We start from the raw sequence: 12,997 nt of genomic DNA on the forward strand, positions 1-12,997 counted from the left end.
TCTTTCGGTAGGGTGGGGCAGGGCAGGGAACCGTGACATTTTTAAAATAAAGTTTTTGCTCATTCCTTATTATCACGGTCTGTCATATACAGCAGCAATTATTTTTATAGCAAACAGATTGTGACATTATAATATGGGTAGCTTTCCATATAGGATAAGCCATGAACATATTTCTGTGCTTGACTCATAACTTTGGCATTAAAAAAAAGGTGAAATGTAATCTCTCCAAAGGTAGCACATCAAACATATATTACTGAAAAAAGATAATGAATTAAATTCATTTGACAGCATGTCATTTGTTTTCCTTACTTTTTGGACGCTACTAGTTTTTAGATCTGAGGTAGAAATAAAAGTATACTAGTTTTATTATCATTTTTATTTAAAAAAATGTTCTGGCAAAGATATTTTAAGCAACACTAAATTACACGTGCTTGATCATTTACCTTTAGCTATGTCTTCATCCTCTTTGTTTTTGTTCGATGACGTACCATTCTTGGCGGCAGCTGAGACAGTCTGTAAATGTATGAGTAAAATGAACACAACTATCTCTTCAAACAAAACACAAGCTCTATAATTACTTGCAGATGCTAAATTTTTAATGATATAACTGAGATTCATTTAAAAGTGAAGTTCTTTTCTGAGACAGAGTCTCACCCTGTCAGCCAGGCTGGAGTGCATGGCACAGTCATAGCTCACTGAAACTTCCAACTCCTGGGCTCAAGTGATCCTCTTACCTCAGCCTCCTGGGAAGCCGGAACTACAAGTATATGCCTCCACATCTGGCTAATTTTTATTTTTTGTAGAGACAGGATCTCACTATGTTTCCCACGCTGATCTGCAACTCTTAGCCTCAAGTGATTCTCCTGTCTCAGCCTCCCAAAGTGCTAAGATTACAGGCATGAGCCACCATGACTGGTCTAAAAGTGAAGTTCTTTATAATAATTTTAAGTACTTGTTTTCAAATCCTAAAATAAAACATCAGATTTTTCAAGAAAACATTATCAACTCACACAGGACTCAAACTGGCTTAGATTTTGCATAAATCTAACACAGAACTTGGCATACAGAAAGTACTTAAATATTAATAGAATAAAAAAATATGACTCTTTCCTGATTGTATTCCTGATCTCAAGGTCTCTTAGTGAGAGGAGCTCTACTGCTACAGGAGTACAGCTACACGAGAAGTGCCAGCAAGAAGTCATGATCATCACTGAAGAGAGAGGAGTGGGGACAGAGACAAGAGGTGCAGTTCTAGGAATACGTGTGAAGTCCTTTTACTAGTTACTGTGGCTGGATGGCAGTGGTCTGCCAGGCAAAGTAGAGAACTAAGGAAGGTCATGCTTGAATTTAATAAGTGGCATGTAAGACAGGTATCCAGGACTCTGATCCATCAACCAGTTCTTTACAGATTTTTCAGAAAAATATGCAGAAAGGACAGAACAGGAAAATGTTTCCTTTTTATTATTTACAAGACTTTTGTCTCAAAACTCTACCTTGTACTCTTAGGTCTGGTCAGTTATAATCTTTTTTCAGTTGGTGTGGCTCATGCCTGTAATCCCAGCACTTTGGGAGGTCGAGGCAGGTGGATCACCTGAGGCCAGAAGTTCGAGACCAGCCTGGCCAACATGGTGAAACCCCATCTCTACTAAAAATACAAAAAATTAGCCGGGCCTGGTGGTAGGAGGCACCTGTAATCCCAGCTATTCTAGAGGCAGAGGCAGGAAAATTGCTTGAACCCAGGAGACAGAGATTGCAGTGAGCCGAGGTTGCGCCACTGCACTCCGGCCTGGACAACAAGAGCGAAACTCCGCCTCCAAAAAAAAAAGCATCTTTTTTTCTCCTTAATCTATGATCTAAAAGAAAAAATATAGTACTTCTCATAGTCTCTTTCCCTAGCCCATATCCTAATATTAATGGCAGGGAATAAGGTACCGAGAGCAAAACCCAAGGAATAGTATTTTCCTCCCCTAGATCTAAAAAAACAAAAAAACAGCCCACTCCATGAGTCAACATCCCTGCCTCCACACCCCGGTTCTACTAAAGCTATCCCCTCTCCCAGCAAATAAATTTCTAGTCTTACATTTCCATCTATCTTATATGTAAAGCATTCACTCTAGGCATTTTCACTCTTCAACAAACAAGTCTTGAGCCTCTCAATTCCATGAATTTGTTGATTTCACTTATCTCCTGGTGTGACTTCTTCACTTCTAACAAAATAGTAATACATTCAAGTTTCAAAATTCTAACTCTTTACCTTCTTCACCATTCCAATCGGTAGTCACTTCTTTCTCTCTTTAGTATTGAGACAGATAGCATACAGTCTATTCCCCTCATCCTATGTTTGTCACTTACAATCTAAATTAGTTATTTTTCACATGTATAAAGCTATCGTTCAAATTTGCTACAAATTTCTTGACTATAAGGGCTATGTCATACAACTATGCCTTTTTCATGACTGCAGACTTAGAGAAACATTAAATATACTATTTTTGTCTGATTAACTTCTCAAGGTTCTGATATGTGGAAGAAATACACAAAAACTAATATGTCTACTAAATGTAAGGAAGGCACTATGCTAGAGAGTCATTTGGGAAGTAGAGGTGGAAAATGATAATCTAGACATACCTTGCCTAGTCTTTACATAATATACATACCTTCAAACTATTACAGGGTCAACCATGGGTCTGAATGAATCTCTCACCTGAGAACCTGCTGGAGGAAAAGTAATTCCTTCCTCTTTCATAGATTTAATAGTTGCAGATATTAGACTAAACTGAGGGTCCTTCTGAAATTCTTCTGACCACTCCACCATTAAAGATTTCAGTTTTTCACATACTTTAGGATGTGCCTTTTAAGGAAAAGGAAAGGGAAATGAACACAAATCTATGGTTAAAATAAGTACTTAAATTATTTAACAAGGAGAACTACCATCAAAATTCTCTGTAATTATATGAACATCTACAAAAGTCCAGCAATTTCTAGCCTAGTTGAGTAATTGATAGATGCCTATTTACATGCTATTTCATACAAAATGACTGTTTTTAACACCAATTCCTAAGTCTTATTATAATGACAACAAATCTTTTATATTCAGAGATTATTTCCTCCATGTTTTGGAGAATGGAACCAGAGAAACTTGGATGTAAATCTTGGCTCTTCCACTTACTAGCTGCATGACCTTGGACAAGTTACTTCTAAGTCTCAGTTTTTGCATTTATAAAATAAGAATGATAAGTGAATCTAATTTCCAAGAATCTAATGCTCCAAGGGTAGTTAAGAGCATTCAACAAGACAGTATATGTAAAATGCTTAAAGCAATGACTACTTACTGGCCCTCAAAAAGGATTTGCTATTATCTACAGTATATATACTTTGGGGAGAAGAGTTTTTGGTGCTACAAATTAAAAAATCAAATATCAGAACAGTTTATTTCATTTCAATGTATCTAAAAATGACTTCATTTATAACACTTTAGTAATACCACATATAGTTATAACAACACACAATCTATGTATTTTTTAATGACTTAAATTTCTTCTGTTTTTAAAATTTACCTTATTTTTAATCACAGCACGTACTTCTGTTGCAAAATCACGGGAACATACTTCTAAATGAAATATCTTTCCACAGTTTGCCACACAAGCCCCAAGAAGCTATTAATTGAAATAAAAATTAATATACAAATGTTAAAATATTAACTTACTGTAATTAAAAACATTTAAAATTTGCGTCAAATAATAACACGACTTGTACTCACGGTTAGTGCCTGAAGAGCAACATGTGGAACCTTATGATTTACCCTTTTCATTATGGCTTTTAGGCAATCTTTCGCTCTAAAAAAAAAAAAAAAAGAGACAGACAGTTAAGTATTTATTGATAAATGTAATTCAAACATTAAGGTATTATTCTATAACCAAATACTTTTATATTTAACGGCTCAGGCCTGTAATTCCAACACTTTGGGAAGCCAAGGCAGGAGGATCACTTGAGCCCAGGAATTTGAGACCAGCCTGGACAACAAAGTAAGAACTCATCTCTATAAAAAATTTTAAAATTAGCTGGGCATGGTGGCGTGTGTCTGTACTCCTAGCTACTCAGGAGGCTGAGGCAAGCGGATTGTTTGAGCCCAGGAGGCTGCAGTGAGCTGTGTCATGCCACCGTACTCCAGCCTGGATGACAGAGAGAGACTCTGACTCAAAATAAAATAAAGTAAGTATAAAATAAAAATAAATTAAACTAAAATCCTGGAAATTTCATGTTATTAAAGGAATAAATCTATAAAATGATTGTACACAATATTTTGTTTATAGGCTCATAGAACTTTTAAAAAAAAGTATGTTGCAAATGTTGTGTATTCCAAAATCAAGAGACAAACCACTTCACAGTCTGTCAACAAACAAGAGACGTATACCAGATCTTTCCATTTCTTCAAGACAGATTTAGCTTTCAGACAGCAAAATCTTATTCTGAAAAAAATCTAACATGATATGTAAAGTATAAACATGTGAATGTACTATGAAAAGTTTTCATGTTAAAACAAATGCTTTCATCACTCTTCTAAATTTCTAACATATAGTTCAGCTAATTGCCACACCTCCCCAAAAGCACTTTTTATATTCACTTTTTTCATTTGTTAGCCTATTATATTTATATGTATATGACTCAAAGACTTTTTTGTTATATTATCTATTGTGTTATCTACTTCATTATTTAAAAGTTCCCATACATATAGAACTCCTACAGGAATTCCTTAAATAACTCACCTAAACATTGTTATCATGTATCCCTATTGTGTCAAGGCTTTCATCACGTGTGTGACTAAAGCAGATTTTCAGTTGAACTCTTTTTCATTTGTTCCTTCAGGATGAAGTTAATCCCATAAATCCAGCAACTGGGCTTTTTTAACTTTTATGTCCCAAAAGTACAACTGAGCCTTTAAGTACATGAAAGTTAGGGGCACCAACAACCCACACAGCCTAAAATCTGTGTATAACTTTTGATTCCCCAAAAGCTTAACTATTAATAGCCTAGTCTTTTCTTTTTTTTGAGACAAGAGTCTCACTCTGCCGCCCAGGCTGGAATGCAGTGGTGCCATCTCAGTTCATTGCAACCTCTGCCTCCTGGGTTCAAGTGATCCTCCTGTCTCAGCCTCCCAAGTAGCTGGGATTACAGGTGCACACCATTATGTCCAGCTAAGTTTTGTATTTTTAGTAGAGACGAGGTTTTACCATATTGGCCAGGCTGGTTTCAAACTCCTGACCTCAAGTGATCTGCTCACCTCAGCCTCTCAAAGTACTGGGATTACAGGCGTGAGCCACTGCAACCAGCCAACTAACAGCCTACTCTTGACCAGAAGCTCTTCACCAATAGCATAAACAGTAGATGGACATATATTTTGTATCTACATAATATACTGTATTCTTACAATAAGGTAAGCTAGAGAAAAAAAAATGTTGTTAAGGAAATCATGAGTTGGAGGAAGAGGGGTTGGTCCTGCAGTCTTAGAGGCGGCAGAGGTGGAAGAAAACCTATGTATAAGTGGACCCTCGCAGTTTAAATCTGTGTTGTTCAAGGGTCAACTGTGATAAAGTCTCATTGTTCTCTCAAAGTTACATCACAAAAAGAGACACTGGTTATCAAGTTCCTAGACATTGACTGAGCATGACTGGACATCTTACCCATTAGGAGTACTTCCAACTTTGTCACATATGTCCATAATAAGACTCCAATCTTCTGTAGTGTTGTACTCATTCGTGGCTTTTTCTATAAAATATATTAGCATACACAACAATGAGGACACATTTCATGTAACACTAAAATACCAGTAAAGGCCCAACATTTAAGAAATCCTACCTTTTCTCTTGCCGAAGATACTACAGATGACCTTCAGAAGACAAAAGTACTTCTATTAACTTCAATTTTAAATTGTATAATTAAATGAACTAAGTATCTTGAGGTAAAGCAATTAAATGCCTTCTAAATAAACAAATTACTAAGTATCAATATTCCCATAAAATTCTAATTTGGAAGAAGTTTTAAAAATGTATTAAGTTTTAAAAATGTATCATCAGGACTGGGCATGGTGGCTCATGCCTGTAATCCCATGCATGGGAGGCCAAGGCAGGAGGATCGTTTGAGGCCAGGAGTTTGAGACCAGCCTGGGCAATATAGTGAGACCCTGTCTCTACAAAAAATAAATGTTATACATTAGCCAGGCATGGTGGCAAATGCCTGTAATCTTAGCTACTTGGGAGGCTGAAATGGGAGGATTGCTTTGCCTATGAATTCAAGGCCGCAGTGAGCTATTATCACGCTACTGCACTCCAGCCTGGGTGACAGGGAGAGACCGTATCTCTTAAAAAAATTAGAAAGTATATCATACAAGTAAATATGTACTAAACTGTCCAATAAAGCATTGGTTTTGTAAATTTTTTTTAATAGAGAAGGGGTCTCACTATGTTGCCCAGGTTGGTCTTGAACTCCTGGGCTCGAGGAATCTTCCTCCTTGGCCTCCCAAATGTTGGGATTACAGGCCACTGTACTCAGCCTGAAGCATTGTTTTCACAGCAAAAAGAAAAACTGATTAATATAGTAAATTCATACAATGGAATATGAAATGAGGGATACAAAATTAAATGAACAAAAATTTATGAAACTCAAAACATGATTTGCTTGGGCTTATAATGCTGAGTCAAAAAAGCTAATAGCAGAAGAATTCATAATATTTACATGAGTTGTTTTTCTTCCTTTTTTCTGCTTTTTTTTTTGTTGTTGTTGAGACAGAGTCTCCACTCTGTTGCCCAGGCTGGCTGGAGTGCAGTGGCACAATCTCAGCTGACTGCAACCTCTGCCTCCCAGGTTCAAGCGATTCTCCTGCCTCAGCCTCCCAAGTATCTGGGACTACAGCCCGCCATCATGCTCGGCTAATTTTTGTATTTTTAGTAGAGATGGGGTGTCACCATATTGGCCAGGCTGGTCTCAAACTCCTGACCTTGCGATCCGCCCACCTTGGCCTCCCAAAGTGCTGGGATTACAGGCGTGAGGCACTGCACCCAGGTACATGAGTTTTTTAAAGACAGCTTTATTGCCATAATTCACGTATCAATACAATTTACACATTTAAAATGTACAATTCAATGTTTTGACTATATTCATAGAGTTGTACAACTAACACCAGTATCTAATTTGAGAACATTTAATCACTTCCAAGAGAAATCCATACCCACTGGCAATTACTGTTCATTCTCCCTACATACTCCCAGCCCCAGGCAACCACTTGTCTACTTTCTGTCTCCAAAGATTCACCTATTCTGGATTTTTCATATAAATAGAACCATACAATACATGTTCTTTTCTGACTGGCTTCTGCTATTTGGCATAATGTTTGCAAGGGTCATCCACGTTGTAGCATGTATCAGTACTTCATTTCTTCTTACGGCTAAATAATATTCCACTGTATAGATATACCACATTTATCCATTCACCAGTTCATGAACATCTGGGTTGGCTGGCTGGTTGGTTGGCTGGCTGGTTGGCTGGCTTACTGAGACAGGGTCTCACTCTGTTGCCCAGGCTGGTGTGCAGTGGTGTCATCACGACTCACTGCAGCCTTGATCTCCCGGGGCTCACGTGATCCTCCCACCTCGGCTTCCCGAGTAGCTAGGACCACAGGTGTGCACCATCACGCCCAACTAAGTTTTCCATTTTTTGTGGAGATGGGGTTTCGTCATGTTGCCCAGGTTGGTCTCAAACTGCTGGGCTCAAGTTATCTGCCTGCCTCAGCCTCCGAAAGTGCTGAGATTACAAGTCTGAGCCACCATGCCAGTCAACATTTGGATTTTCAAAAACGTTTTTGGGCCAGGAGCGGTGGCTCACGGCACTTCGGGAGGCCGAGCTGGGCAGATCACGAGGTCAGGGGATCGAGACCATCCTGGCTAACACGGTGAAACTCCATCACTACTAAAATTACAAAAAATTAGCCGGGCATGGTGGTGGGCGCCTGTAGACCCAGCTACTCAGGAGGCTGAGGCAGGAGAATGGCCTGAACCTGGGACGTGGAGCTTGCAGTGAGCAGAATTCGTGCCACTGCACTCCAGCCTGGGCGACAGAGCAAAATTCCATCTCAAAAAAAAAAAAAACACTTTTTGGCTAATATACATAATGCACTGATGCTATCAACATTCATGTACAAGTCCCTGTGTAGACATCATGTTTTCATTTTCCTTTAGCATATATCTAGGAGTAGAAATGCTGTGTCATATGATAACTCTATGTTTAATTTTTTTAGGAATGGGCAGTTTTCCAAGGGAACTATACTATGGTACATTCCCACCAGCAATATGTGAATGCTTCACCTGGAATTTCATAACATCCAAAAAATACACTATATTCTTTAGGGATATATACACAGGTCATAAAAGTATTAACATGAATGAGAAGGATAAACATCAAACTTGGGGGGTGGTTCAAAAGAAGACAGGGGCTTCATTGTATTTATAAAGGTTTATTAAGTTGTACAGTATGTATCCAGAAAATATTTTATTTTCAATATCTTTTTTGTGGTCTGAAATATTACATGATCAAAGTAAAAACTGACAAGTAACCTGCATTGTGAGAAATAAAATAAATTAATTAAACAAACTGTTAAAAAGCATGATTGGAATATAATGATTGAGTTATGGAGCATTTTTACTTTACTAACTTTTACAAAAATTTCAATATCAAGGAATACAATTTTTTCTTCTAGTATGGAGAGGTGGAGATATAAAAAACAACACTTTAGAAACACTGTATCATTTTATGTCTTTTCCTCTTTATCACATATACTCTATAATTTCAAATATAGAATAAGCTAGCAAAACATACACACATACACACACACACACACACACACACACACACACACACACACACACACGACAGGTGATATCACAGTGATCATCAGGAAAGATGGTAGGAAACCAGAGTAATTTTTTTTTTAAACAGCAAGGAATAATCAAAAGAAGCCAAAAAATGAACTGGCTTAGCAAACAACTATACTTTGTGAGTAAAGAGAAACACACCAATGCAGTTAACCTCAGTTAAATGCTGGAACTCGCTTTAAAAAGCCATGCAAATTGCCTACTACTTATGGATGGAAAGCAACTGTTTTGACATGTGATGAAATGACAAACCAAAGATTTTAGAAAAGTAATATATTTTTGTCTACTGAAAGTTCTAGATCCAGGCACCAAACTATGCAGGTAAAACATACCTACTCAGGTTTTCACCTTCTTCCCTTGCGCAAAAAAGACTATTGCTTTGGAAAGTCAGAGCAGACTATATTGTTTTCAAGGCTTAACTATTTCTGAATTACGTATCTAATAAATTCCATGAATTCAGAAGTACAGACAAGGAAAAACCTTTTTCCAATCTCTTTTAAAACTATGATGTATATCCTTCCAGACATTATATATACATATATACACACACATACATATACACACACACACACACAAAAATAATAAAAGCTAATGCAAAATTAAATAGTATAAGGTGTACAAAGACAGCACCCAAAAACAGACAACTTCTTCCTTGGCTAAGTTATGAACAAGATGAGAAAAAAAACACAATAAAATAACACTTTTGTTACTAACAGAAGCTTTAGATATACTGGCCAAATGAATTTAGTAGTGAACCCCAGAAGTGGGCATGCCTTAGCACTAAAGAGGAGAAGGTCTCTCCCTGCAGGGGTAAACCTCTGCATAACTTATTCCATGGAGAAGTAAATGAAAAATCACTCAGTGGTGGTGGAAAGACTAGCTAGTCCTACACAGAAGGGCATACATAAGGCCAGTTATTCTCAAACTTACCAATCAGGTGTCCTCACACCAGAGATGAAGTGAATAAAAAAGCAAGGGCAAGCCAGGTGAGGTGGCACACACCTATCGTCCCAGCACTTGAGAGGCCAAGACAGGCAGATCACTTGAGCCCAGGAGTTCAACACCAACATGGGCAACATGGTAAAACCCTGTCTCTACAAAAAACGCAAAAAAGTTAGCTGGGCCTGATGGCACACGTCTGTAGTCCCAGCTACTTGGGAGGCTGAGGTAGGAGGATGGCTTGAGCCTGGGAGGTCGAGGTTGCAGTGAGACAAGATCGCACCACTGCACTCCAACGTGGACAACAGAGTGAGCCCTGTCTCCACAAAACAAAACACAGGGCAGGCTCAGGGTGACACTAATAGAACTCCCTTCTCACAAAGAAAACCATAGGGGTACAGAAAAAATATTCCCCACTAATATTGTGATCATACTTAAATGTATCATTTCTTAACATGCATTTCTACTCATAAACATCTGTCCACATTCAGAAATATACATCTATACCAGTATTTTTAGTAGCTGCACAATGTACCATTATATACAGAGTGGCCATAAAGTTCCAAAACGAGCTAGAGAGAAGCTATCAGTAAACTGATTGTAAATCCATTAGGTACTCAATCTGTCTTCTTTGTTATACTTACTGGTATCATTCATATTGGTGACTCACATAGACTAAATACAAAATAATTAGGAGGTCAGGATTTTGTGCATAGTCCTTTCTGAAGATGTTTCATAGCTTTTTTTGTTTGTTTAGCATCTGTCTTTGTCACAACCTTTCACCACATTCCACCCCCAGATGAATGTAACAATCATAGCATGAATTTTTGTTTGTTTTGTTCACAATTATTATTCTTAGTACATAAACAGCATGTAGGGCACGAAGTAGGTGCTCCATCAATATTTGTTTCATGAGTGAATGAATGATGTTGGTTGCTCCTCCACACTCCATTAGCCTGGTACAATGTGTAAAGTGGCAAACAACAGCAGAGCTTTTGAGTACATAAACTAAAAGGGCTTTAACTCTGATGCCCATCTGTGGACATGGTTTGGCTGATGTGTGCAAAGTTCTGGACCAACCAAAGCTTCACTGCTGAGCAGACAAATATTCAAGGGGCTACATAAGATCAAACTCCAATAGCAACACCACACGGCAACAAAAGGTAACAGCACTAGTGGGCTTATGAAGTTCTAGTTCTCCTCTTATTTACTGAGAGAAGTAACTCTATGTTTGGGAGTCTCAACAAGGAGGCAGGGTAAGTGGGGAAGGCAATGCTTCAAGAGCTTCTTAGACAGGTGACTAACTTTACATACTGAGTCTGAAAAGCAAATCATATATTTTACAGCTTCATGCCAATCTTTCCTATTCGTTTATGATGTAGTTTTTGCTATAACAGAATCTACCATTTTTCTTTTTATAGTGTCATTTAGCATACTGTTTGAATTACCTGAAGATTAAATATCCACCCACATTCTTTTCTGTATATTAATCCCCTTTTACATGTAAATCTTTAGGGTATCTAGAACTTCATTTAGTATATCTGGAACCTCACACACGGTGTGAGGCAGGAACAGAAAAATATTTTTACAAATTTGTTGTCAGTTCTACCATTTAAGAATCTATCCTTTCCTCATTGATCTGAGAAGCCAGCATCACCAATTAGCAAATTTTATGAGTATGGATGTGTATGAGTACAAAGACACAAACATAATCAGGTGAGTCTGATTTTAGACCATCTAATAACCTACCTAGTCCAGCTAGAATTCAACTTTTCATGGTATTTTTCCAATTCTGGTCATGTAACACATTAAATATGAAGCCTATCTGATGCCTTCTAAAGCCTCCCAACAATTTTTAAAATATCTAATTAGACTATTGTTTATTCGATTTAATTTCCACAGAAAATGGAAAATTCCTGATTTGAATACTCTATCAAGCACAGTTTAGTCTCTACAAATATAGACTCACAATTACTCTTTTTAAAAAGTATAAAACCTGAAGGACTTCATAATGGCCTGCCAAAAAGGACTTCGTTTTTCAAGTGAGCTAAATAACATTTAAATTACGCACTTAGGAGTATTTTAAACCCCTGGGAAATCTTAAATATTATAATTAAGAAACCAGTCTTTTATAGCATGTCACTTTGCCCAATGTTGGGGCCCTATATCACATTACTCTGTGTCAAACGCATAGCGAGGGAGAAAGTTGAAAGAGCCCTCCTGGGGCCTAAATGCTAAATTGCCAGCATTTGGTGGGTGTAAGTCATAACATTTCATCACCAGGCTTCGATTACTGTATGTAGAAAGCCTCAAATACAACATGAAATAGCTTAGAAAGATTCTAACAATATAATAAAGAATAATTCCATCAATACCTACCTACAAGGAACAAAAAGGCTCCGCCCAACTTAGTCATTATGTTCAAAGTACAGCTTTAAAAACAATCTAGCTCTACCCATAAAACTTTTAATAAAATAGGCTCTATCAGTAATAAAAAATTTACATGAAATAAGAATGCCTGCAAGAAAGCTTTAAAGCTCCTCCTATTATGTTTGCAAATAAAAATTCATGACTAGTCTTCTGCTTCCAAACATGATAGAATATCTGGTACCAGACTTGCGATCCTACCAAAAACAACTATAAACAGGCCAAAATCGATGAGGCAATTGTTTTCAGGGAATGAATAGCAGGCAGAGCAGGTCCCAGATCTTTGAGGGAAGGAAAATATGTAGTGAGCCTCACGATGGCCTCAGCTTTCTGCCTTGGAATACTTTCCTGTCCAGCACAAGGAAGACTAGCCCAAGTAGAGGAGGACTAGCCCAAGAAGAGCAGCTGAGAGAGGGAGACCAGGTTTCTAATCACGGTGATTAACCAGAGGCCCTTGGCCAAGGGCTGGGCTACACAAACACACGAGATGAGTCTCTATGCGGTCTAGCAGAGATTACCTTCTATGGGGCTGAAAGGTCAAGCAGCACTGGGAGTCATCCTCCCTATTATGCATGGAATGTTTGTGTTCCTCCCAAAATTCTTATGTTGAAGCTGTAATCCCCAGTGTGGCTGTATTTGCAGATGGGGCCTCTAAGGAAGTAATTATTGTTAAATGACGCCAAAAGGATGGGACCCTGATCCAACAAGAT

At 37.9% G+C, this 12,997-nt stretch overlaps 1 protein-coding gene across 3 annotated transcripts in view; it reads right to left on the reverse strand.

Moving 5' to 3' along the window:
* Window positions 1–12,997, reverse strand: part of STAM2 (signal transducing adaptor molecule 2) — a 55,338-nt gene that overhangs the window by 26,413 nt on the left and 15,928 nt on the right. For 2 of the 3 annotated variants that reach the window (XM_015110122.3, XM_077956998.1), the window contains exons 2-6: window positions 5,679–5,763; window positions 3,758–3,833; window positions 3,555–3,653; window positions 2,702–2,848; window positions 444–513 (exon numbers count right to left, since the gene is read on the reverse strand). In XM_015110122.3, the coding sequence (XP_014965608.1) occupies window positions 444–513; window positions 2,702–2,848; window positions 3,555–3,653; window positions 3,758–3,833; window positions 5,679–5,763 (477 nt within the window). Of the gene's footprint in view, window positions 1–443; window positions 514–2,701; window positions 2,849–3,554; window positions 3,654–3,757; window positions 3,834–5,678; window positions 5,764–5,853; window positions 5,885–12,997 lie in introns of all 3 variants that reach the window. The other variant, XM_077956997.1, reaches the window with a different exon arrangement.

The sequence above is a fragment of the Macaca mulatta genome, chromosome 12, assembly GCF_049350105.2.
Source record: "Macaca mulatta isolate MMU2019108-1 chromosome 12, T2T-MMU8v2.0, whole genome shotgun sequence".
NCBI classification, from domain to species: Eukaryota; Metazoa; Chordata; class Mammalia; order Primates; family Cercopithecidae; genus Macaca; species Macaca mulatta.